We start from the raw sequence: 27,842 nt of genomic DNA, 5'->3' as shown, positions 1-27,842 counted from the left end.
TGCTATAAAATTTGAGAGGGGTAGAGATGCGGTGGAGTTGAATTTGGTCTCTGCGTGCCTCTAGAGGCTCCGCGATTGCGCGACTCCATACTCCTGTTATGTAGCTTATGATACCAACATTACACGTGTTGACATCCGTGGACATTGAAATGAAAACAATATAAGGCCACAGGTAATGAAACAACTTTATTTATTGAATCTTCCAGTAGAGACTTGATATTCATGGAATAAAAGTGCTTTCTGGGAGTACTACTCAGCAAAAACAGCGCAAAGAAAAAAACTAAAAGAGAAGAGGCAACAATCCGTGAAAGTGCAGATAACAAGAAACATCAAGAAAACATATTCAAAACAATACAAAAATCAATACAACTTGTAATAGCGGATGGGGTTTTCTAAGCCAAAAATAATTGAAAGACAAAAACAGTCTGCATTTTTTTTTAAATGATCAAATCATGTATTAGGGCCATCAGTAACTTACTCACCAGTGAAACTACATTTTTTTTTTTTGGTCAACAAGTTCTGAAGGATGCCATTGTTTTACGTGTCATAATATCCATAAACCCTAGCGGTCAAACAGAGAAATGGTTCCAATCGTTATTCCACCATTCATTTTCCCATTGGGGATTTTAGAAACATTTCAATGAGGGCTTGTTTCATGAAGGCTTACCTTGGCCTGACATTTTGACAACCGTGTAAATCTCTCTAGGACAAGGTGACGTAGCAATATATTCGCCCCCAAAAATGAAACGCTAATTAGCTGCTAATGTGGCTATCATAAAGAACTATAAATGCCATGATGATCTGGACGAGCCTGCCGAATCGAGGCAAAGGTAAGAATCTCTGGATTAACTATCTAATGTTAGCTAAATGTAGTAATGAATAAATTGGTTACATTTCTTTAAATGAACAATTCTGTTAACTGTCTTGTGCAAGTTCTAAATTGACAATACCTGTTAGCAAAGGTATCAGCTAGTGATGACCTGCAGGAGCTTGAAAGGATTTGTAGTTTTGCATGATGTCTACTTTGATGTTAATTAGCATTTTCAAATCTGAGAGTAAATAGCATAATATACTGATAAAAGTCACCTTGTCCAAGAGCGATTTACATGGTTATCAAAAATGTCACGCCAAGGTAAGCTTCAAAACATAGCCCTTATTTGTAGTGTTTCTGAAATCCCCTATGGGAAAAATGATTGGAACCATTTCCCTGTTTGACCACTAGGTTTTATGGGTATTATGACACCTCCACTGTGGGGCTCTATGTGACTCTACAATTGATTATTTTCTTTTTTTGCTGTACCATGCACAGCTAGGGTCAAACTGAACTATCATACGCTTGTGCCCGTCTCTGTCTCTGTCTCTGTCTCGTGTCATTCTTCAGTCATTACCTAAACAAGCCAAACGGTGATTTGCTACACTAAACCAAACTACGCGTTTGCAAAACTGACTGCACAGCACTTTGATCTAATGTTGAGTATGCCTAAAACACGATTCAAGTCATTAAGTTCAGTTGTAACACGGGTGTAACACAAGAGAAATATTTATTTATGTACAATTTTTTAATCTTATGTCCTGTGAGCACAATCCCACAATGCCCACCTCACTCTCCCGCCCCGCTCCCACGGATGCCCTCTCCTGATTTCTCCTCATGACAGGGTTTGTAAATAATCTAAAGGGATTTTATGTAGGGGTCTTTTTCTTCAACTCTTTTTATTTGCCAAAACCTAAAAAAAACTCTGGAGAGACATTTGTATTTACTGACCTCAGTATCTTCCTACGTTCTAAATATGTTCATAAGAAACATCATATTTCTACATTTTTTCATCCATATTGGTTGTCTTCCAATCCTTCCAATTCTGTACACATTTTTCGTTGTAGCAACACATGAAACTGGCTTTATGGGTTTCCAATGTTAACCCAAAAAACAGGGGAAGGGGAAAGAAAGAGCGAAAAACTGCCAGAACAAGATCAGGGACCCATATTCACGTATTAGAGTGCTGATCTATGTTCAGGTCCCCCCAGTCCATATACATTTATTCATTCTGATCTAAAAGGCCAAACTGATCCTCGTTCAGACTCTTCCTGAATATGGGCCACATATGAGGAGGATACTTTGCGTAATGCTAAATTGATGATTAGTTTATAATGATTCGAGTCTGATTGATAATTATTACAGTTGGTCACAAAGATCAAGTATCTTCCAGATGCTTCTATCCCCCCCCCCCCCACACGTCCCAGTCTGCAATGTGCCCAATTTCAGACATAATCTCTCAAGTACAAACCCACCAGGGTTGGGGTCAATTCCATTTCAATTCAGTCAATACAGTAAATAAACTGAATTTCCAATTTTAATTTAGATTCTCTTAAAATTCCAGTTTACTTCCTGAATTGACTGATTTCAATTAGAATTGACCCCCAACCTGAAACCCACCCATCCCACTGGAACCTAAATGCTGGGTTTGGACAGCCCTGGGGCCTGGGGAAAGTTTTGTCTAGGACACGGAGGAGATGGGGTTGTGGGGGGAGCCCATCTGGGTTAGCACCTTGTCCAGCCACTGCAGAGGACCGTGCAGGTGGATCTCAATCCAGCAGGGGGTGCTGGTCACGTCCTGGCGGTGGTACTCTGCACCCCAGCCCTGGGAGAGCAAGAGGAAGAGCGATATTCTCTTTAGGGACAGGTATTATCATCATGGCTCTTTCAATCGCATTTCCTTTATTCTTTGAATTTCCTCGTCTTCATCTCATGACCCCATCATTCATTCTGAACCATTTAACATTATATTCTCTATATTATGGGATGTATGTCTATGACGGTTACCTTGACGAAGCTCATGCGGATGGTGCACATCTTGGTCAGCTCGTAGACAGCCTCAAACCCGTGGTTGACGGACTGGGCCAGCAGCTCAGCAAACTCCTGGTTGTTAAAGATCTTGAGGCTGCAGCCGCTGGGGATCTTACAGACGGTGGTGGGGTGGAAGCCATGGTGGTAGTTACAGTTCCGACTCTGGACGAAGATGCTGCTGTCACTCAGACATTCAGCATACACTTCACCTCCCACATAGTACAGGTGGACTCCTGGGGAGAGGGGAAGAGAGGGTTACATGGGACTAGAATGGAGTAGAGTACAGTAGATTAGAATGGAATATTCTTGCCTTTGGCAACTTGCTTGGATTCTTAATTGATCCATTAAAATGCTGATTGGACAGCACCACTCCTATTTAGCCACAGCCCATAACACACTGTATCTGAGCAGCTTACCGATCGCTGCAGCTGTACATAGCCCATCTGTAAATAGCCCATCCAATCTACCTACCTCATCCCCATATTGTTTTATTTACTTTTTGCTCTTTTGCACACCAGTATTTCTACTTGCACATCATCATCTGCACATGTATCACTCTAGTGTTAATTTGCTAAATTGTAATTACTTTGCTACTATGGTCTATTTATTGCCTTACCTCCTTACTCCATTTGCACACACTGTATATAGATTTTTCTTTGTGTTATTGTGTTATTGACTGTACGTTTGTTTATGTTGCTTTATCTTGGCCAGGTCGCCTTTGTAAATGAGAACTTGTTCTCAATTGGCCTACCTGGTTAAATAAAGGTGAAATAAAAAAAAGAAACACTGACACTAACAATTGAACCAGTCCTGTGGACAGTGTGCCCATGGCCTTATATTTGGGATAATATAAGGCCATATAAGTTTTCCCATCCATGGCCATTTTTACCTTTGCCAATGTGTCGCCGGGTGTTCTCTATGGTTGAGTTGCGGTTGACGTTGGAGAGGAGGCCCAGGCAGAAACGGTTGCGGTTGTTGGACGGGTCGGTGAAGCCGTCGACCAGGACGCTGGTAGAGTTGGCCTGGAACGCCTCGCCCACCCGGTTGTTCAACTCGTAGTACACTATAGAGCACCAGTGTTTAGGTTCCTCGTAGGCCACCGGCTGAACATCTAGGAGAACGGGAGGAGAGGAGACAGGGATGAGAGGGAGGTTGTTCAGCTTGTCGTACACTATGAAGCACCAGTGTTTGTCGTCCTCGTAGGCCACCGGCTGAACATCTGTACAGGATGTCAAACACACACAGAAAGGGTGAGATGTGTGTATGATCAAACACACACACTCAGGCACACACACACACACACACACACACACACACACACACACACACACACAGGCACACACACACACACACACACACACACACACACACACAGGCACACACACACACACACACACACACACACACACACACACACACACACACACACAGTGAGACATTTAAGCACACACGCACGCACGTGCAGATTGACTGGAGTGGCTCATGAGCATCAAGCCTTCTGTTCTGTTAAAGTCTGTCTGTCTAGTCTGACTTTGAGCTGCAGTCCGATATAGCAGATGTTCATCTTTCATCTCCTTCTTCTTTTACTAGAATTAGAGAAAAAAATTGTGATTTGTATGTTGATGACAAAACGTGGGAAAGGTGTATGAAATGTGTGGTATGTGACGTTAAGTCTGAGTTCACACAGAGAGCTATAGGTCATGTTTGCATACAACAGAAACAGAAAATCAATGCTGACAAATCCATCCAACCCCAGTAGACTGACTGTGGTCAGTCTGGACAGGGCCAGTCTTGATCAAATACTGTCCACTGACTGCGGGCAGTCTAGTCTGGTCTGGGATCGGTATTTATTGAGTCAAGCAGTCAGTCAATAGACCAAGCCGGTGCCCGCCTGGTGCCGTCTCTCTCTGCCCGGTATCTTGGGTGAGCTTTATGCCAGCTGGCCTCCTCTCTCTAAGGGACGGAGGGAGAGTTTATCCAAGCGGCATACTCCTCCCTAACTTCCTCTGCTGAGAGTAGCGGCCATCAGGTGTATTTGGTCTATGCTTTTCCTAGATCCACAATGGAAACGGCGCGGACCCCTAGAACACTACACAGGATGCAGCTTGGGGAAGGATAGAAAATTCCCCAATCACCACTTCCAGGGAGTATTTCTCCACACCCATTGCAATATCCATCTGTGTGGGTGGGGATACTACTGTGACTGGATGTGTAACAATTATATAGGGAGATTGGTAAGGAGATTGCAATACTGGTTTTAGCGAGCGTAAACAGTTTGTACAATTCTGCCCAATACCTTGGCTGCTGAAAGTATCCACAGACTGTGTACTGTAGACACTACAAAATTGCTTCAACTTCAAAAATCAAACCCCTTTGACACGTTATCTTTTGCCATGTAAACAGCCTGCATGACTGGTGGCATACATGACTTTTGCGTATGGACTGGCTGTTCAGATGGGTGATGTGTAGGAATGCCAGATCTCCACAGCAACTAACGATTGACTGAACCACAGTTGAGGTAGGTGGTAGCAAACAAGGGTTCTCAACCAGTTTTTATTTTTTTTTGAAACAAGTGTTTCAGATATAAAAGTTGGATGTAATTAGTGAGGCCAATTCTTAACGAGCTTTCAGTTAATTACCACCGGCAGAGATGATGTCAGCCAGAAGCTTTTAAAGGCCTCGTAAAAACTGCTCTGAGACCATACTTAATTGGCAGACTCTCTGATCTTTCCTCTGGGTTGCATGTATAGACTGACGCGTTTGTGTTCATCATACTAAAATCTAAAACCTAATGCCTCAAAATGGTGCGAGATCCTCTGCTTTTCTGAACATGGATACACATTCATGTTATTTTCCATTTACCCTGCATTAATGATCATATAAAATTCCCCTTTAATTCTCTTTTAATTGAATATATGAAGGAAATTGTTTTTTAGCTAATCTTTTCCAACTCATGATGTGCAATTTTGAAGGTCATCACATGAATCACCCCTTATTTTAACAGAGGGATAAAGCACCTACATCCGTTTTTCTTACTAGCTTCACAGCATGCATGAGAACTTTAATGAACACTACCACAAACCCCAACAACCACGACTACTTTTCAAGTGTTATTTTCAACTACATAGCCTATTAAAACTGAGTTTGATTCACCACGACAAATAAAAAGCAGAGTGTGTCATGGTTGTGTACTTGTACCCAGAAAACCCCTTGCACCTGTAGTACGAGCTGGTGGGGCGCTGACAGCTCTAAGAGGGTGATTACCTGGCCTGTTGCTGATCTCCAGGGGCAACGCGGGGACCATCAGGTTGGTGTCCATGGGCTGAGGGCAGTCCTGAGTCATCCGCTCCTCTGGGGGCAAGTAGGCTGGAGGGGGGGTCTCTGGAGGAGGGCAGAGAGAGGGGTGAGAAGGGGTTTAAACCAGAGAGAAAGAAGTCTTCCAACTGTCACTGTATACTGAACATTGACTTACCAGCTTTATCTGTTTTGGAGCCTTTGGTTTAGTCCAACATGCTGACAAAAACACCTTTACCTACACCAGAGTTTCCCAAAGTCCTCGGGACCCCAAGGGGTGTACGTTTTGGGTTTTGCCCTAACACTACACAGCTGATTCAAATAGCCAACAGGCTTTGATCATTTGAATCAGCTGTGTAGGGTTAGTGCAAAAACTAAAACGTGCACTCATTGGAGTCCCGAGGACCGAGTTTGGGAAACGCTGACCTACACAGTACAGCTACCTGAATATTCCTGTCATATGTCCTTTACTTACTGTCATCAACAGCAGTAAGTCTATTGCTGTTTAGCCTATTCCATTGTTTATATTGGATCAGCCATTTGCCAAACACACACATATACACTGAGTGTCCAAAACATTATGAACACCTGCTCTTTCCATGACAGACTGACCAGGTGAATCCAGGTGAATGTATGATCCCTTATTGATGTCACTTGTTAAATCTCTCTTCAATCAGTGTAGATGAAGGGGAGGAGACGGGTTAATAAGGGATGTTTAAGCCTGGAGACAATTGAGACATGGATTGTGTATGTGTGCCATTCAGAGGGTGAATGGGTAAGACAAAAGATTGAAGTGCCTTTGAACGGGGTATAGTAGTAGGTGCCAGGTCAAACCGGTTTGAGTGTGTCAAGAACTGCAGCGCTGCTGGGTTTTCAAGCTCAACAGTTTCCCGTGTGTATCAAGAATGACCCACCACCCAAAGGACATTCAGCCAACTTGACACAACTGTGGGAAGCATTGGAGTCAACATGGGCCAGCATCCCTGTGGAAAGCTTTTGACACCTTGTAGAGTCCGTGCCCAAGCCAGTTGAGGCTGTTCTGAGGGAAAGGGTCTGCAATTCAATATTAGGAAGGTGTTCATAATGTTTTGTACACAGTGTAGATACCCAAGAGGGTGATGGCATAATTCAATACATTGTTACCACACTAACCGTTATAAAAGTTATTAGTGAATTGTACCTGGCATCTGACCTGGCGGCTCACCTGGCATCTGAAATGGGCTGCCTGGGTCAGAGCTGGTGGGGGAGTGGGGGAAGGTTGCACTGCTGCCACTACCAGGGGAGCCGGGGTAGCTGTTCCCCCCAGGGGAGTGTGTCTGTGTCTGGGGGAAGTTCATCTGTGTGTTCGCCTGGGAGAAGGACTCTGGGAAGGTGGCGTTCTGGGGCATGTGGGGCTCGTTCTGGTGCAGAGGGTTGCGGAAGCGTGGTAGCATGCTGTGTTTGGCATTGAACTCGCTATTCCGCGGGACCAACACCGGGGGCAGCACTGAGACAGAGGGGAAGGAGAGAGGACATCAGGGTCATGTTCAGTTGGCATGAAACCGAAGAAAACAGACAGAAACATGGAGGGACAACCTGGACTTGCCCAATAAGAAATACATTTTGTTTTCTGCTGTTAAATGTTTTCTGTTGTGTACTCTAATGAACACGACCCAAGGTTAGTTACAGGAGCAGTTTCTGTATCTCTATACTGCTTTGAATGGTAAGTTATGGCCCGATTCTGCACAAAATGGCTGCCGGGTCTCTTGCACCATTGCATAGATAGACACTATATAACACATTCATGATAGGTGAGGCCAGTTCACGTTTCAAATGAAAGGCACATCCAAATACACTCTGCTCTATAATCAATATTCCAATCATTAAATATTCTAGTCTTTACAACTCTCAGCAGACCTATTATTATTCCCCATTTAGTTTCATTGAGATGTTCAGAGCCTTTTTAGTTGAATACCTGCTATGATGCAAAGGCTGACCCTGCTAGCAAGGGTATTGTGGGTAGCGAGGGTAGGGGGTTAGCCCTCTCTTTGTGTCCCTAAGCCCCATGAGTCCAGTTAGCGCGCGCACACACACACACACACACACACACACACACACACACACACACACACACACACACACACACACACACACACACACACACACACACACACACAGAGCCAGGAAGGACAGAGTACTTTAATTATAGCATCATAAAATGCCTCTCTCTTTCTCTCTTTCCCTCCTCCCTCTCTCTCTATTCACTGTGCACATTTGCAGATGCCCCTGCATTTTTGGAATTGCAGCTTGCAGCGTGTTGGTTTAGCCAGCAGTATTTGGCCTCTGTACCAGACATCCTGTTCAGAGAAAACATCTCTGAGGTGAGTGAGTCCATTTATGAAGAATCTATCACAAAAATATGATTGTGGCTGGATGGTGATGTGAAGACCATTCAGAGGTATGAGATCAGATATAAACCACTAGAGATCTGTTCCACCAATATCCACAAATAGGTAATAAATATATCATTAAATAATACTGAAACTAAGAGTTTTGTCAATGGAGGCAGATAGGCTAGCGGTTAAGAGCGTTGGGCTAGTAATCTGAAAAGTCGCTGGTTCAAAGCTCCAAGCTGGCAAGGTGAAAAATCTGCCGTTCTGCCCTTGAGTAAGGCAGTTAGTTAAATCCCAACAACAACTGCTCCCCAGGTGCCAATTATGTCCATTAAGGCAGCCCCCCACACCTCTCTGATTGAGTTAAATGCAAAAGACACATATCGGTTGAAATCATTCAGTTGTGCAACTGACTAGGTATCCGCTATCCCAATAAAATGCTACAATGAGAAAGATTACTGGTCAAAAGTTGTGTTTTAAATTCTAATTACAGCATATTCTGTTGACAAATTTAGTTTGAACGTAATTTTTTCCCCCTATTGAATATTATTGCATAACCAAATCCCAAGGTCGAGTCCGAACCCTGGCTATTGTTCTATATAAAACTAGTGTCAGGGCGTTTCATGTTATCTGTTCTATCCTGGTGTTACTGCTTTGGAACTAGCTCTGTCTGTCTGTCTGTCTGTCTGTCTGTCTGTGTGTGTGTGTGTGTGTGTGTGTGTGTGTGTGTGTGTGTGTGTGTGTGTGTGTGTGTGTGTGTGTGTGTGTGTGTGTGTGTGTGTGTGTGTGTGTGTGTGTGTGTGTGTGTGATGGGGGAGGTGTGGACGGACAGGTGCTACAGCCCAGTTGTTAAAACAAGTGTGTGAGGCGGGCATCCGCTCCTCCCTCCCATTGTGTGTGGCTTCCTGTCCCCTTCTTCCTCAGAGAAACAACACGTGTGGTGTGTGTGTGTGTTCCCCGGCCCGACCAGCCGCACAGAGCATGCCAAAAACAAAGCCCTCATTCTCCCCCGGCTGGAATTTCCTGCTACACACACACACACACACACACACACACACACACACACACACACTGACACACACTCGCCCCCCTTCCTGTAGCACCCTGTGGACAGCTGTTTCTGTCTAGTCAGCTGGGCCTCATCTTTTGCTTAGCAGACAGACAAGCTGAGTTTTCTGAGGCATATCTATAGTGTGTGGTGGTGTTTTGTTTCTCCGGAGTTTCAGTTCAGACAGATTAGAACACCTGGCTGACACGGGGAGGATATGAAAGGGGGGGGAGAACATCTGCAGAAACCATGGGAAGGGGAAAGCCACGAGCAGAGATGAGATAACATACGGCTGATGATAGGGGAGGAACAGGCTGCTGGGGTGGGTATGTTATGGGGTTATGTGTATGGTTCACCATTAATGTTTCATGTTCAAGAGTGATGTGAAGGATCATAGGAAATGTAGGAACTATCAAAACACATTTCGAAAGGGGTCATAAATCAAACATGAAGTAAATGGGGAATTGGGCTGGAAAGATCTAGTGGATAAACTTGTGATATATTTACACAAAACTTAATTAAAAAGCATATCAACCTTGATGATAATTTTACATTTACTTTTCACCACAACATAAACACTCTAATGCTATAACCCCCCCCCCCCCCCCACTCACCTGGACTATCCACTCTCTTGTAGTGGTACGGGTTGATGCAGACATCCTTCTGCTTGGAGCCAAACGGGTACTCACAGCACTCCAGAGCCTTGAGCTCATGATGAGACTGCAGGTCAGGCCACCTCCACACCCTACAGTAGATAACATGGGGTAAGCCCTTCCTGTGGGACACCTGGAGTCTTCCATCTAGGGAGCGAGGGATGGTGACACAGTTACTGGGCTGACCCGGGCAGCTCAGAGCCCTCTCCAACTCCTCCATTGCTCCCTTCTTCTTCTTCAGTTTCTTCACCAGCGCGTCCACGGCTTTCTCCGCCCATTTTTCCTCTTCGTCTCCTTGTTTCCAGCCGAGGAGGCGCTTGACGGCCGGGCTGGTGAAGGAGAACAGGGAGGTGACGTTCATGGTGACGTTTGTGTCTGTCGCCTCTTGCGACCGTGGCGTTTTCGGGACGCTACACGTGAGTGTGCGGGGTTGGGTTTTACAATGGAGAGAGAGTCCACTTGGTGAGGGAAAAAGTTGGAGGTTAAAAGCTGCTGTTGTATTTTTTTAGGTGCCACTGAGATGGCTGGGTAGTCCTCAGTCTTCAAAGCTTCAGGACAGAACTTCTGAACAGGACACCTAGGAGGAAGATGGAGGAGATCAAACCAATGCTAACGAAATCCATAACACTTCTAACATAGACAAACAGTTCAACAGATTCCCTTCAAGTGGACAGTTGAAGGAAGAGATATCAGTGTTTCCACTAATCTTGCCTGGAAAGCAACTAGCGACCCTCCAAAGGAAACGGAGTGATTCTCTCTATTGGCAGAACAACATTGGCCGTGCGAGGAGAGAGGGCCAATGATGTCACTGTGTTATGACTTCTGGGAATTGACAGCAGTGGGGTCACAATGAACACCGTCCCACTACAGTCAGCAGCCATTCTCCAGATAACTTCCTGTACACACGGCCCTGTTACCATCACATAACCACTCTCAAGTGTCACTCAGAGAGACCTCTGTTTCAATATCAACACAATATCAGCAAACTAAGTAGAATGAAGTCATGTATTGGGCATGCATCCTGGGAAGTATGCTAGAACTCTGCCATATCAATTGGGGCAGTTACATACAATTATCTGCATTATCCAATAACATTCATTATCCAAATGATTTAGTTGAATAAGAAAATACACATAAAACATCAATTTAATTAGACCAACAAAGCAGAATTGTTGAGGTAGGATTTGGCCGCACTTGAAAGGAAACAGAACTTTATTGACTACACTGGGTTTTTATATTATCAAAAGAATGTTCTATAAAACACTCAGCAACAAACAGCTTTAAGTGCAGGAATCAGCTAGCGACATCCAGGCCAATAAAAGAGGAAATGCATGGTGAAAATCAGGACAAATGTGCCCCATTCACTGAGGTCCCCTGACACCAATTCACCAGGAGAAACAAGCCCACTCTCTCCTTCTGGAGGGGAAATAAGAGACCAGGGACTCAATAGTTCATATTCCTTTTGTGGAATTCAGCAGTGGTGGAAGCAAGTAGCATTTTGGTTGAGGATAGTATAGCCTACCCACAGGTACCCACATAAATCTCAGATTTATTGTGCATCCATTTCATTGTAAACATTATATACTGTATCTATCCACCACAACAAAAATACACACGTACACAAGTACGCACACACACGTATCATATTTTTACACCCACTGAGTCAGGTACTGCTACTATTACTACTGCTGCTGCTACTATTACTACTACCACTACTATTATTACTACTACTACTACTACTACTACTGCTGCTACTACTACTACTATAACTACTGCTACTACTACTACTGCTGCTGCTACTATTATTACTGCTGCTAATACTGCTACTACTATTACTACTGATATTACTACTATTACTACTGCTACTACTGCTGCTGATGCTACTATTACTACTACTATTATTACACTGCTGCTGCTACTATTACTACTACTGCTAATACTACAATTACGGCTGCTACTACTACTACTGCAACTAGTATTACTGCTACAATTACTACTACTACTGCTAATACTACGATTACAGCTGCTACTACTACTACTGCAACTATTATTACTGCTACAATTACTACTACTACTGCTACTACTGCTATTAATACTGCTGCTACTACCACTATTGCTGCTACTTCTACTACTACTACTATTACTGCTACTATTAATACTAATACTATTACCACTGCTACTGCTATTACTACTACTAATAGTACTACTGCTGCTGCTACTATTACTACTACTTCTGCTACTATTACTAATACTACTACTACTATTACCACTACTGCTACTATTGCCACTACTGCTGCTACTACTACTACTACTGCTACTACTACTATTCCTACTGCTACTATTACTAATACTACTACTAATATTATTACCACTACTACTATTAATATTGCTACTACTATTACTACTGCTACTACTACTACTATTAGTAGTAGTAGCAGTAGTAGTAATAGTAGCAGTAGTATTAGTAGCAGTAGGAATAGTAGTAGTAGCAGTAGTAGTAGTAGTAGTAGTAGTAGCAGCAGTAGTGGTAATAGTAGCAGTAGTAGTAATAGTAATAGTACTACTACTACTACTACTACTACTCCTACCACTGCTGCTGCTGCTACTACTGCTGCTACTACTACTGCTACTACTACTACAACTACTACTGCTACTAATAATACTAATACCACTGCTACTGCTATTACTACTACTACTACTACTATTATTACTGCAAATACTACTAATACTACTACTACTACCTCTAATATTACTGCTGCTACTACTACTACTGCTACTATTACTACTACTACTGCTACTACTACGATAACTGCTGCTACTACTACTACTGCTACTAATACTGCTGCTACTACCACTACTGCTACTACTTCTACTACAACTACTACTGCTACTATTTATACTATTACCATTGCTACTGCTTTACTACTACTACTACTACTACTATTACAACTAATACTACTGCTGCTGCTACTATTACTACTGCTGCTGCTACTATTACTACTAATATTACCGCTACTACTATTACTACTATTACTACTACTGCTGCTACAATTACTACTACTATTACCACTACTGCTGCTGCAACTATTACTACTACTACTATTACTACTGCTACTACTATTACTGCTACTACTACTACTACTACTGCTACTACTACTAATACTACTGATGCTACAATTACTACTACTATTACCACTACTGCTGCTACTACTATTATTACTACTACTATTACAACTGCTACTACTACTATTACTACTGCTGCTGCTACTATTACTACTACTACTATTACTACTACTACTATTACTACTGCTACTACTATTACTGCTACTACTACTACTACTACTGCTGCTACTATTACTACCGCTACTATTACTACTACTATTATTACAACTGCTGCCTCTGCTACTATTACTACTACTACTACTACTATAACAACTACTACTATTACCACTACTGCTGCTAGTTACTACTATTACCATTACTACTATTACTACTGCTGCTGCTACTATTACTACTGCTACTACTACTACTACTGCTACCATTACTACTACTTCTACTACTATTACTACTGCTACTACTATTATCACTGCTACTACTACTACTACTACTAGTACTACTGCTAGTACTACAGACTACTACTACAGACTAACAGGCAGTGATGGTTTCTGTGAGAACAGGTGCTGTGGGTTAGAAGTTTACATATACTCAATTAGTATTATGTAGCATTGCCTTAAAATTGTTTAACTTGGGACAAATGTTTCAGGTAGCCTTCCACAAGCTTCCCACAATAAGTTGGGTGAATTTTGGCCCATTCCTCCTGGCAGAGCAGGTGTAACTGAGTCAGGTTTGTAGACCTCCTTGCTCGCACACGCTTTTTCATTTCATCCCACAAATTGTCTATAGGATTGAGGTCAGGGCTTTCTGATGGCCACTCCAATACCTTGACTTTGTTGTCCTTAAGCCATTATGTCACAACTTAGAAGTGACCCCAATGACCCCAAGCATAGAAGTATGCTTGGGGACATTGTCCATTTGGAAGACCCATTTGCGACCAAGCTTTAACTTCCCGACTGATGTCTTGAGATGTTGCTTCAATATATCCACATAATTTTCCTGACTCATGATGCCATCTATTTTGTGAAGTGCACCAGTCCCACCTGCAGCAAAGCACCCCCACAACATGATGCTGCCATCCCCATGCTTCACGGTTGGGATGATGTTCTTCGGCTTGCAAGCCTCCCCTTTTTCCTCCAAACATAACTATGGCCATTATGGCCAAACAGTTATATTTTTGTTTCATCAGACCAGAGAACATTTCTCCAAAAGGTACGATCTTTGTCCCCATGTTCTGTTGCAAACCGTAGCCTGGATTTTTTAATGGCGGTTTTGGAGCAGTGGCTTCTTCCTTGCTGAGCGGAATTTCAGGTTATGTCGATATAGAACTCGTTTTACTGTGGATAGAGATACTTTTTTACCTGCTTCCTCCAGCATCTTCACATGGTTCTTTACTGTTGTTCTGGGATTAATTTTTACTTTTCGCACCAAAGTACGCTCATCTCTAGGAGACAGAACGCGTCTCCTTCCTGAGCGGTATGACGGCTGCGTGGTCCCATGGTGTTTATACTTGCGTAGTATTGTTTGTACAGATGAACGTGGTACCTTCAGGCATTTAGAAATTGCTCCCAAGGATGAACCAGACTTGTGAGGTCTACAAAAAAAATTCAGAGGCTGATTTCTTTTCATTTTCCCATGATGTCAAGCAAAGAGGCACTGAGTTTGAAGGTAGGCCTTGAAATACATCCACAGGTACACTTCCAATTGACTCAAATGATGTATATTAGCCTATCAGAAGCTTCTAAAACCATGGCACCCTATTCTGTCATTTTCCAAGCTGTTTAAAGGCACAGTCAACTTAGTGTGTGTAAACTTCTGACCCACTGCAAATGTGATACAGTGAATTATATGTGAAATAATCTGTCTGTAAACAATTGTTGGAAAAAGTATTGTCATGCACAAAGTAGATGTCCTAACCGACTTGCCAAAACTATAGTTTGTTAACAAGAAATTTGTGGAGTGGTTGAAAAACGAGCTTTAATGACTCCAACCTAAGTGTATGTAAAGTTCCGACTTCAACTGTAGCTATGGGATCTTTCTCTCTGTCATCACCACCGCCTGCATAGCAGCGACATCACTTCCAGTTTAGGCCTGCAGGTCTCTCCACAGGTGGAGAGGGAGAACATTCAGAGGACTGAAGAAGAGAGGACAGATGTCTCTCTCTCTCTCGACCTCTCCATGGGTGGACAGGGGATGGGAAGGGTTATGATGGGAAAGGGATGGTAAAAACGTTGTCTCAGTGTTGTTATGTGATCTTTACATGACCTTTACATGTATTCTGTATACCAGTGGAGACTGCTGAGTGGAGGACAGCTCATAATAATAGCTGGAACGGCGCAGGTGGAATGGAATCAAACGCATAGTACCATTCCACTAATTCCACTCCCTCCATTACCACGAGCCCGTTGTCCCAAATTAATGTGCCACCAGCCTCCTGTGCAGTATACATATACAGTACCAGTCAAAAGTTTGTACACCTACTCATTCAAGGGTTTTTCTTTTCTACATTGTAGAATAACAGTGATGACATCAAAACTATGAAATAACACATAGAATCATGTAGTAACCAAAAAAGTGTTATATTTTAGATTCTTCAAAGTAGCCACGCTTTGCCTCGATGACAGCTTTGCACACTCTTGGCATTCTCTCAACCAGTTTCACCTGGAATGCAACAGTCTTGAAGGAGTTCCCACATATGCTGTTGGCTACTTTTCCTTCACTCTGCGGTCCAACAAATATAAAAAATATAAAAAAACTCATCAGACCATGGACTCATCAGACCAAAGGACAGATTTCCAACGGTCTAATGTCCATTGCTCGTGTTTCTTGGCCCAAGCAGGTCTCTTCTCTCTGAACTTATCCTCTGCAGCAGCGGTAACTCTGGGTCTTCCATTCCTGTGGTGGTCCTCATGAAAGCCAGTTTCATCACAGCGCACTTGAAGAAACTTTCAAACTTTCTAGAAATGTTCCAGATTGACTGACCTTCATGTCTTAAAGTATTGATGGATTGTCATTTCTCTTTGCTTATTTGAGCTGTTCTTGCCATTATATGGACTAAAAATAAAGAAAAACCCTTGAATGAGTACGTGTGTCCAAACTTTTGACTGGTACTGTATGTTACCCAGAGCATTTTTCCAGAAAATATGTATTTTTAAGTTGTAGATTTTATTGTGTATTTATTACTTTTGTAAATTGTGTCAAATAATTCAGCATTAGCTGCCATTGATACTGTGTTGCCTTACTGAATTTGAAATAAACCATTCTCTCTCTTACAGGTTTTCCCGACATTCTGGGATGAGATTCCCTTTTGTAACGGTCGTCGTTGCAATAAGGATCGAACCAAAGCGCAGCGTGGTAAGTGTTCATGATTTTTATTTAAACTGAACAATGAAACAAAATAACAAAGAGCAAAACGACAACGAACAGTTCTGTCAGGTGCAGAAACACAAAACAGAAAATAACTACCCACAAAACACAGGTGGGAAAAGGCTGCCTAAGTATGGTTCCCAATCAGAGACAACGATAGACAGCAAACAAAGAAATAAAGAACAAAGAAATACAAAACATAGAAAAATGAACATAGAATGCCCACCCAAATCACACCATGACCAAACCAAAATAGAGACATAAAAAGCTCTCTAAGGTCAGGGCGTGACACCTTTTCATGAACGGAAAAGGAGAGTAAAAAGTAAAAAGTAATGATACACAACTCAATACAAAAGAGAGCTCTTGTCTGTCAATCTCAAACACAACCCTGCTTTGATGGGTCAGTCAGACAGTCAAACAGAGAGTCAGTCAGACATTCAGTCAGACAATCAGACAGACAGTCAGTCACTCAGATAGTCAGACAGTCGGTCAGACAGTCAGTCACTCAGACAGTCAGTCAGACGGTTGGTCAGATAGTCAGACAGTCAGTCAGACAGTCAGATAGTCAGACAGTCGGTCAGATAGTCAGTCTGACTGTCGGTCAGATAGTCAGTCTGACAGTCGGTCAGATAGTCAGTCTGACAGTCGGTCAGATAGTCAGTCTGACAGTCGGTCAGATAGTCTGTATGACAGTCGGCCAGATAGTCAGTCTGACAGTTAGTCAGTCTGACAGTTAGTCAGTCAGTCAGTCACTCAGACAGACAGTCAGACAGACAGTCAGTTAGTCGACAGACCATCACACCACATGCTCCAGACTAGAGGTCGACCGATTAATCGGAATGGCCGATTAATTAGGGCCGATTTCAAGTTTTCATAACAATCGGAAATCTGTATTTCTGGGCACCAATTTGTCTTTTTTTTTTTTTTTTACCTTTATTTAATCTGTATTTAACTAGGCAAGTCAGTTAAGAACACATTCTGATTTTCAATGACGGCCTAGGAACGGTGGGTTAACTGCCTTGTTCAGGGGCAGAATGACAGATTTTCACCTTGTCAGCTCGGGGGATCCAATCTTGCAAATGTACAGTTAACTAGTCCAACGCAATAACGACCTGCCTCTCTCTCGTTGCACATTCTTTGCGTTTTGCCAGCAGCTCTTCGTTGTGCATCAAGCATTGTGCTGTTTATGACTTCAAGCCTATCAACTCCCGAGATTAGGCTGGTGTAACCGAAGTGAAATGGCTAGCTAGTTAGCGCGCGCTATCTTCAAACTTCACTCGCTCTGAGCCTTGGGGTGGTTGTTTCCGTTGCTCTGCATGGGTAACGATGCTTTGAGGGTGCTGTTGTCGTTGTGTTGCTGGTTCAAGCCCAGAGAGGAGCGAGGAGAGGGACGGAAGCTATACTGTTACACTGGCAATACTAAAGTGCCTATAAGAACATCCAATAGTCAAAGGTATATGAAATACAAATGGTATAGAGAGAAATAGTCATATATATTCTATATTAACTACAACCTAAAACCTCTTACCTTGGAATATTGAAGTCTCATGTTAAAAGGAACCACCAACGTTCATATGTTCTCATGTTCTGAGCAAGGAACTTAAACGTTAGCTTTTTTACATGGCACATATTGCACTTTTACTTTCTTCTCCAACACTTTGTTTTTGCATTATTTAAACCAAATTGAACATGTTTCATTATTTATTTGAGGCTACATTTAGTGTATTGATGTATTATATTAAGTTAAAATAAGTGTTCATTCAGTATTGTTGTAATTGTCATTATTACAAATAGATGTTTGTTTTTTTAAATCGGGCCAAATTAATCGGTATCGGCTTTTTTTGTCCTCCGATAATCGGTATCGGCGTTGAAAAATCATAATCGGTCGACCTCTACTCCAGACCAGTTGCAAAAAAACAACTCGTAATCCAATTCAAATGGAGGATTCCAGGAAAGTAGAGAGTGATAGACTGTAACAGGAACATCTGGACAGACAGGGCTCTCTACACAGTCACCTACTGTCAACAACATCATACACTTGGATTAGATCTTCTGGATTTCTCCAGTCCAGACCTTACTTGGGTATTTCCAAACCTGAGGAGCTGAAGGGAATAGGTGTGACTTTCGCTCACAGTTAAAAACTGTACGATTTATTTAGCTGTTTCAGTCCAAAAAAAAGCAGGACGTTTCTTCTGTCAATTACCATCATTAGAATCTACTAATCTCCAACCTGAGGAGGATCTATAATGTATGACCGATATATGATCAGAGTTTGATCAGCATTACTGTATGAAAAAGGTCAAAATGGGATTGTATTCACGCTTGAAACAGACAATGCTCATATGGGGTTGTCTGTGGACCAGTCAAAATAGAATGGGGCCGGTGTTGTGCCCTACTCTGGACTGTATAGAATGGGGCCGGTGTTGTGCCCTACTCTGGACTGTATAGAATGGGGCCGTGTTGTTGTGCCCTACTCTGGACTGTATAGAATGGAGCCGGTGTTGTGCCCTACTCTGGACTGTATAGAATGGGTCCGGTGTTGTGCCATACTCTGGACTGTATAGAATGGGGCCGTGTTGTTGTGCCCTAACCTGGACTGTATAGAATGGGGCCGGTGTTGTTGTGCCCTACTCTAGACTGTATAGAATGGGTCCGGTGTTGTGCCCTACTCTGGACTGTATAGAATGGGGCCGGTGTTGTGCCCTACTCTAGACTGTATAGAATGGGTCCGGTGTTGTGCCCTACTCTGGACTGTATAGAATGGGGCCGGTGTTGTGCCCTACTCTGGACTGTATAGAATTGGGCCGGTGTTGTGCCCTACTCTGGACTGTATAGAATGGGGGTGTGTTGTTGTGCCCTACTCTGGACTGTATAGAATGGGGCCGGTGTTGTGCCCTACTCTGGACTGTATAGAATGGGGCCGTGTTGTTGTGCCCTACTCTGGACTGTATAGAATGGAGCCGGTGTTGTGCCCTACTCTGGACTGTATAGAATGGGGCCGTGTTGTTGTGCCCTACTCTGGACTGTATAGAATGGGGCCGGTGTTGTGCCCTACTCTGGACTGTATAGAATGGGGCCGGTGTTGTTGTGCCCTACTCTGGACTGTATAGAATGGGGCCGTGTTGTTGTGCCCTACTCTGGACTGTATAGAATGGAGCCGGTGTTGTGCCCTACTCTGGACTGTATAGAATGGGTCCGGTGTTGTGCCCTACTCTGGACTGTATAGAATGGGGCAGTGTTGTTGTGCCCTACTCTGGACTGTATAGAATGGGGCCGGTGTTGTTGTGCCCTACTCTGGACTGTATAGAATGGGGCCGGTGTTGTGCCCTACTCTGGACTGTATAGAATGGGGCAGTGTTGTTGTGCCCTACTCTGGACTGTATAGAATGTGGGGAATGGGGCCTGGTGTTGTTGTGCCCTACTCTGGACTGTATAGAATGGGGCCGGTGTTGTTGTGCCCTACTCTGGACTGTATAGAATGGGGCCGGTGTTGTTGTGCCCTACTCTGGACTGTATAGAATGGGGCCGGTGTTGTTGTGCCCTACTCTGGACTGTATAGAATGGGGCCGGTGTTGTTGTGCCCTACTCTGGACTGTATAGAATGGGGCCTGGACTGTATAGAATTGTTGTGCCCTACTCTGGACTGTATAGAATGCTAGACTGTATAGAATGGGGCCGGTGTTGTGCCCTACTCTGGACTGTATAGAATGGGTCCGGTGATGTGCCCTACTCTGGACTGTATAGAATGGGGCCGGTGTTGTGCCCTACTCTGGACTGTATAGAATGGGGAGGGTTTAGGCTACTCTGATAAACCTACATTAGCTTTATACAGAATGTTCTGAGAACAGGAGTGGTAAAAATGTAAATGAGAAACCAAAAGTAATGTGATGGGTAAGGTTTCAGTATCACCTTATTAGTCATCAGACACAAAACTACCAAGCTAGATCACACACTATCTGATAAATGGTTACCACAAGTCATTATTTGATCACTGGTCGTTGGTTACTACAGGCGACCCCGTAGATCTGTGATAATCTGATATCCGATCCCCCTCCTAAAGGTAAGCCTGACCTACACTTTTCTTTCTTCCCTAAATCACATTAACCTCCCAAACATCTTCCAGCCCAGAAGTCCCCTTCTCTAACCTCTCTTACCCAACACATACTTAGTGTGTGTCCCAAATGGCACCATATTCCCTACAGAGTGCACATAGTGCTATGGGCCCTATAGGTTGTGTAATATATAGAGAATAGCTTAGCCCTAGGCGAATGGCGACAGTGGTTGGAGGGGGCGACCGTTCCTTTTGTCGTTTGGACTGACCATAGGAACCTTGAGTACATCCGTTCTGCCAAACGACTTAATGCGCGTCAGGCGCGCTGGGCGCTGTTTTTCGCTCGTTTCGAGTTCGTGATTTCTTATCGTCCGGGCTCTAAGAACACCAAGCCTGATGCTTTATCTCGTCTCTTCAGTTCTTCAGTAGCCTCCACTGACCCCGAGGGGATTCTCCCTGAGGGGCGTGTTGTCGGGTTGACTGTCTGGGGAATTGAGAGGCAGGTAAAGCAAGCACTCACTCAAACTCCGTCGCCGCGCGCTTGTCCCAGGAACCTTCTTTTCGTTCCCGTTCCTACTCGTCTGGCCGTTCTTCAGTGGGCTCACTCTGCCAAGTTAGCCGGCCACCCTGGCGTTCGGGGTACGCTTGCTTCCATTCGCCAGCGTTTTTGGTGGCCCACCCGGGAGCATGACACGCGTCGCTTCGTGGCTGCTTGTTCGGTCTGCGCGCAGACTAAGTCCGGTAACTCCCCTCCTGCCGGCCGTCTCAGGCCGCTTCCCATTCCCTCTCGACCGTGGTCTCACATCGCCTTAGATTTTGTCACCGGACTGCCTTCGTCAGCGGGGAAGACTGTTATTCTTACGGTTGTCGACAGGTTCTCTAAGGCGGCTCATTTTATTCCCCTTGCTAAGCTTCCTTCTGCTAAAGAGACGGCACAAATCATCATCGAGAATGTTTTCAGAATTCATGGCCTTCCGTCAGACGTCGTTTCGGACAGAGGTCCGCAATTCACGTCTCAATTTTGGAGGGAGTTTTGCCGTTTGATTGGGGCTTCCGTCAGTCTCTCTTCCGGCTTTCACCCCCAGTCTAACGGTCAAGCAGAACGGGCCAATCAGACTATTGGTCGCATCTTACGCAGTCTTTCTTTTCGCAACCCTGCGTCTTGGTCAGAACAGCTCCCCTGGGCAGAATATGCCCACAACTCGCTTCCTTCGTCTGCGACCGGGCTATCTCCTTTTCAGAGTAGCCTCGGGTACCAGCCTCCGCTGTTCTCATCTCAGTTCGCCGAGTCCAGCGTTCCCTCCGCTCAGGCTTTTGTCCAACGTTGCGAGCGCACCTGGAAGAGGGTCAGGTCTGCACTTTGCCGTTATAGGGCGCAGACTGTGAGGGCTGCTAATAAGCATAGAACTAAGAGTCCTAGATATTGTCGCGGTCAGAGAGTTTGGCTCTCCACTCAGAACCTTCCCCTTAAGACCGCTTCTCGCAAGTTGACCCCGCGGTTCATTGGTCCGTTCCGTATTTCCCAGATCATCAATCCTGTCGCAGTTCGACTTCTTCTTCCGCGATATCTTCGTCGCGTCCACCCGGTCTTCCATGTCTCCTGTGTCAAGCCCGTTCTTCGCGCCCCCGCTCGTCTTCCCCCCCCCCCCCCCATCCTTGTCGAGGGCGCACCCATCTACAGGGTCCGTAGGATTTTGGACATGCGTCCTCGGGGCCGTGGTCATCAGTACCTAGTAGATTGGGAGGGGTACGGTCCTGAGGAGAGGAGTTGGGTTCCCTCTCGGGACGTGCTGGACCGTGCGCTGATCGATGATTTCCTCCGTTGCCGCCAGGTTTCCTCCTCGAGTGCGCCAGGAGGCGCTCGGTGAGTGGGGGGGTACTGTCATGTATTGTCATGTTGTGTCTTGTTTCTGTCCTTTCCCTTCACCCTGTCTCCCTCTGCTGGTCGTTATTAGGTTACCTTTTCTCCCCCTCTTTCCCCCTGAATGCCATTTGGGATGCAGAGTTACGCCTCTCCCTTACACAAGTAGGGCCCAGTGAAGCATCACACAAATATCTGTAGCGGACAGGTCCCACTCTTATCCGCCCTCTGCCCATTTAAGCTGAAACACGCCACCGTTTACACAAGAGCTACATAAAAGTGCCCAGGCAGAGCTATCTATCTATCTTCCTTCCTTGCCTGCCATTCATCCAGCCTGTATTGGGTTAGTGCGCTAACTGCCGCTAACGCTAACCCTTTGGTGAGTAGTTAGCATAGCCAGGCAGAATTAATGGGAGTCAGAGGGATCTAATAGGTTAGCCCATGATCACATGTCATTGACAAGGCCTGTTAGCCTGACCTGTGCCGTTCCAAGCCTGCGCTAGCTGCTAGCCACCAATCCCTACCAACCCCATTGATCATTTAGCGCTAGCTGCTTCAGTCAGTGCTGTTAATCAATTTAGGGGCCGGGGCTGTAGGATGAGGAGCCAGTAATGATGCTCTCTGCTCTCTCCCCAGAGACGGGGCATTATAAAGAAGTTACATTATTTATCAGCAGGGCCTGGACGGGGCCTCCATTAGCCCCCACTCAATTGAGTCGCTGGCTATGAAGGGAGGAGTGGATGGAGAGAGGAATAAAGAGATGCAGAGAGATAAAGAGGAGAGGAGAGAGGGATGAAGAGAGGTAAAGAGGAGAGGAGAGAGGGATAAAGAGATGGAGAGAGATAACGGAGAGAGGGATGGGAGAGGAGGGTGTGTGTGCATGCGTGTGTGTGTGTGTGAGTGTGTACGTTCGTGTGTACGTGTGTCTGAGAGAGAGAAAAAGAGTGAACAGAGAGGCCGAGGGAGGAAAGAGCGAGAGAGAGAGGGGGAAAGAGTGAGGAGAGAGAGAGAGGAACGAGGGAGGAGAGCGAAGGGGGATGCAAATTCTCGTTAATACACACACTGTCTAGCCTCTCGGCGTAAACCTTCCACTTCACACAAGAGTGTTCCCTCTAACTGTCAGCTCAGCAGCCCAACACAAATAGTGACAATACGGCTTAGTTGTGCTGCCTCCCTCTCACTCTGTGTGGCCTGACCCATCGCCATTGAGGAGGTGTAATGTGTTCATTAATACACAGATAACAATCATCAAGTACCAAAACTGGATATCAAAATTCAATGAATGAGTATCGATGAATGATCTCCAAAAAGCAGCCGAGAGAATGTGTTTCGACAAGCAAGCCCTCACCAACTAGGCCTACCCACAACACCCAAACAACCATTCCTCCCCAGCCTCTACAGTAGACAGAAATAACCAGACAGACAGACAGGAAGACAGAGAGGTGTTGCCCTTGGTGACTAGACACAGCATTGACCCAGGAGGTCTACACAAATCTAGGGTCAGTTATCACACACGCACACGTGAGCACACACACACATCCACCACACCTCACGTTAGCCACAAACATAACTCACCCACTGTAACCAACACATGGGCTATCAATCAGCTATCCCAGCTAGAGGTTGACTGATTAATCGGACTGGCCGATTAATTAGGGCCGATTTCACGTTTTCATAACAATCGGAAATCTGTATTTTTGGACACCGATTTGGCCGATTTTTCTTCTACTTTTTTACACCTTTATTTAATCTTTATTTAACTAGGCAAGTCAGTTAAGAACACATTTTTATTGTCAATGACGGCCTAGGAACGGTGGGTTAACTGCCTCGTTCAGGGGCAGATTTTTACCTTGTCAGCTCGGGGATTCAATCTTACAAGCTTTACAGTTAACTAGTCCAACGCTCTAACCACCTGCCTCTCATTGCACTCCACGAGGAGACTTCCTGTTACGCGAATGCAGTAAGAAGCCAAGGTAAGTTGCTGGCTAACATTAAACTTATCTTATAAAAAACAATCAATCAATCATAATCACTAGTTAACTACACATGGTTGATGATATTACTAGTTTATCGAGCGTGTCCTGCGGTGCATATAATCGATGCGGTGCGTATTCGTGAAAAAGGACTGTCTTGCTCCAATGTGTACCCAATAGAGGTCGGCCGATTAATCGGAATGGCCGATTAATTAGGGCCGATTTCAAGTTTTCATAACAATCGGAAATCTGTATTTTTGGGCGCCGATTTGCCGATGTATTTTTTTTTTTACACCTTTATTTAATCTTTATTTAACTAGGCAAGTCAGTTAAGAACACATTCTTATTTTCAATGACGGCCTAGAAACGGTGGGTATAACTGCCTCTTTCAGGGGCAGAACGACAGATTTTCACCATGTCAGCTCGAAGGATCCAATCTTGCAACCTTACAGTTTACTAGTCCAACGCAATAACGACCTGCCTCTCTCTCGTTGCACTCCACAAGGAGACTGCCTGTTACGCAAATGCAGTTAGCCAAGGTAAGTTGCTAGCTAGCATTAAACTTATCTTATAAAAAACAATCAATCATAATCACTAGTTAACTACACATGGCTGATGATATTACTAGATATTATCTAGCGTGACCTGCGTTGCATATAATCTGACTGAGCATACAAGTATCTAAGTATCTGACTGAGCGGTGGTAGGCACCAGCAGGCTCGTAAGCATTCATTCAAACAGCACTTTTGTGCGTTTTGCCAGCAGCTCATCGCTGTGCTTCAAGCATTGAGCTGTTTATGACTTCAAGCCTATCAACTCCCGAGATTAGGCTGGTGTAGCCGATGTGAAATGGCTAGCTATTTAGCGGGGTGTGCGCTAATAGCGTTTCAAACGTCACTCGCTCTGAGACTTGGAGTGGTTGTTCCAATGGCTCTTCAAGGGCCACGGCTTTTGTGGAGCGATGGATAACGCTGCTTCGAGGGTGGCTGTTGTCGATGTGTTCCTGGTTCGAGCCCAGGTAGGGGCGAGGAGAAGGACGGAAGCTATACTGTTACACTGGCAATACTAAAGTGCCTATAAGAACATCCAATAGTCAAAGGTTTATGAAATACAAATAGTATAGAGAGAACTTGTCCTATAATTCCTATAATAACTACAACCTAAAACTTCTTACCTGGGAATATTGATGACTCCTGTTAAAAGGAACCACCAGCTTTCATATGTTCTCATGTTCTGAGCAAGGAATTTAAACGTTAGCTTTTTTACATGGCACATATTGCACTTTTACTTTCTTCTCCAACACTTTGTTTTTGCATTATTTAAACCAAATTGAACATGTTTCATTTTATTTGAGGCTAAATTGATTTTATTGATGTATTATATTCATTATGTTAATTCAGTATTGTTGTAATTGTCATTATTACAAATGTAATTATTTTTTAAATCGACCGATTAATTGGTATCGGCTTTTTTTGGTCCTTCAATAATCAATATCGGCGTTGAAAAATCATAATCAGTCTACCTCTAATCCCAACCATCCCAGGCATTTGGGGTAAGTGTTGTGTTTGTGGTGGTTGGGATGGTCGGGAGGACACCTCAGGCCAACACATCATGAGGGGTCTGGGATGGGTCGGACATATAGAGAAGGGCTATTCTGAGGATGCCTCTGTCTGAACTGAGAATGATGTTATGGCTGGAATGTGGTTAACTTGTTTATTCCTATAAGGGGGAAATGTCTCTCCAAGTCCACCATGTGCTGTACCAGACTGAATACAGGAGATGTCCACCTATAGATGAACAGAAGAGGAACTGAGAAATGTGCCATTTCCTCTGTATAAGATCTAGGTTAAATGTCTAAGCTAAGACTGGACTCATTTTTACAGTGTTAACTACACAGAAGAATACCTCATTCTCTGAGATAATGTTGCATATGAATGATCAATATCACTATCAACACTAGGATTTAGAGATACAGTACACATGTCCTGTCTTTAGCGAACCCAACAGCTATCTGTTATCAGACCATTGCAGAAATATCACATCTTTATAACTATGTAACACAGGCATTGCATCACAATCGTTATATCTATTTAAAAGTGTGACTAAAGCCAAACTGTCAGTCCACCATGTGCCTCACAACAACAACAACAAAAAACAGAAACAAATTGTTCATTTATAATAAAACACAAACCTGAATTTGACAAGAATGCTGCAGGATTCAACAATTGTACTAAATCATGGACAAGGACAAATTCCAGTCCTTTGAGTAATCTGATATGTCATCTTCAATGATGTCAGGAGATCTGGCCCTGCTGCTCAGGGTCTCACAGTCACACAGGCTCGCTCTGCATCCATGAGACATGGAACACACACACACACACAATGCACGCAGCACGCACGCACGCACACTAACACATGCATGTGCACGCGCGCGCAAACACACGATGGAAAAGATAGATAGCCTATATTGATTATTTAAAGCAAGTCATTTAGCAATGAGACACAGCTTCCCTCCAAATGGACACTGACGTTGAGATGAAGATCACTGTTAATATCCAATTAAATATCGCAAATCTTGGTTTTGCATCTTGGTTTTGCTGCTAAATGCATGATGCATGAACATAAATCAAATAATCTGCATGACATGTACAGATGGAAAGTAAACAAATCACAAATCTGATGTTGATACTATTTCTGAGTACAAGAGGCCTACATCAGTAGCATATTAGATTTAATCACAACAAATACAGATGGACAGACTGATATCAAACATCATACCAACACAATGCATCACAAAGGTTAACCATCAAAGCAGACTGACACATTGAAATACACACATTGTGCACACTATTAATATTTTTTCACAAGTACGTGTTCCAACTGTAGGATACACGACAATACAATGTTACAAATATGAAATGAATCCCACATTCTACTAACGTTAATTGCCAATCAATCTCTGTTGCCAAATATGATAGACAGAAAAGTTTGAAGCCTCAAAATACACTTTCACTGTCTCTATCCCTTTTAAAAAGTTGCAAATATTATTTTCTTATAAGCAATAGATCTAGTCAACCGAACATACTCATTCCCCCGTGGTTGTTTGTGTTTTGACGGGTGAAAAATAAAGTTTACAGTACCTTATAAACATCTATCAAGCTCGCTCTCAACGCTCCCATACTATACAGCTGCCTGTCTCTGGTCTCCTCGCACTGGCGTCAGGGAGTCGCAGGGCCGTCGCACCCTCCGCGGAGCGCCAGTATCATGC

General features: G+C 43.9%; 1 protein-coding gene across 5 annotated transcripts; it reads right to left on the bottom strand.

Moving 5' to 3' along the window:
- Positions 1-173: 173 nt before the first annotated feature.
- Positions 174-27,842, bottom strand: LOC139374707 (mothers against decapentaplegic homolog 1). 5 transcript variants are annotated; one of them, XR_011627724.1, is made up of 8 exons: positions 27,715-27,806; positions 10,171-10,786; positions 7,317-7,622; positions 6,107-6,223; positions 3,732-3,953; positions 2,819-3,075; positions 1,308-2,636; positions 174-562 (listed from the first exon to the last, which is right to left on the bottom strand). XR_011627724.1 is itself a non-coding variant. In XM_071115805.1 (7 exons), the coding sequence occupies exons 2-7, from the start codon at positions 10,568-10,570 to the stop codon at positions 2,493-2,495; spliced, it is 1,446 nt and encodes a 481-aa protein (XP_070971906.1). In that variant the 5' UTR covers positions 10,571-10,786; positions 27,715-27,842; the 3' UTR covers positions 174-2,492. The 5 variants fall into 5 exon arrangements, 3 of the variants coding, with proteins under 3 accessions (XP_070971906.1, XP_070971907.1, XP_070971908.1); XR_011627726.1 differs by having other exon boundaries at positions 7,341-7,622; XM_071115805.1 differs by having other exon boundaries at positions 174-2,636; positions 27,715-27,842.

The sequence above is a fragment of the Oncorhynchus clarkii genome, chromosome 19 (genome assembly GCF_045791955.1).
Source record: "Oncorhynchus clarkii lewisi isolate Uvic-CL-2024 chromosome 19, UVic_Ocla_1.0, whole genome shotgun sequence".
In the NCBI taxonomy this organism is placed as follows: Eukaryota; Metazoa; Chordata; class Actinopteri; order Salmoniformes; family Salmonidae; genus Oncorhynchus; species Oncorhynchus clarkii.
This window is presented reverse-complemented; position numbering and strand designations above follow the sequence as displayed.

What these genes read in the sequence shown, in the direction of transcription:
- LOC139374707 (XM_071115805.1), bottom strand. Translation starts at nt 10,570, where the DNA reads ATGAACGTCACCTCCCTGTTCTCCTTCACCAGCCCGGCCGTCAAGCGC. An exon ending in CCGGCGACACATTGGCAAAG is followed by an intron (nt 3,076 to 3,731) that starts GTAAAAATGGCC and finishes CCCTCTCCCCAG; the next exon opens with GAGTCCACCTGTACTATGTG. An exon ending in TCCGCATGAGCTTCGTCAAG is followed by an intron (nt 2,637 to 2,818) that starts GTAACCGTCATA and finishes TTGCTCTCCCAG; the next exon opens with GGCTGGGGTGCAGAGTACCA.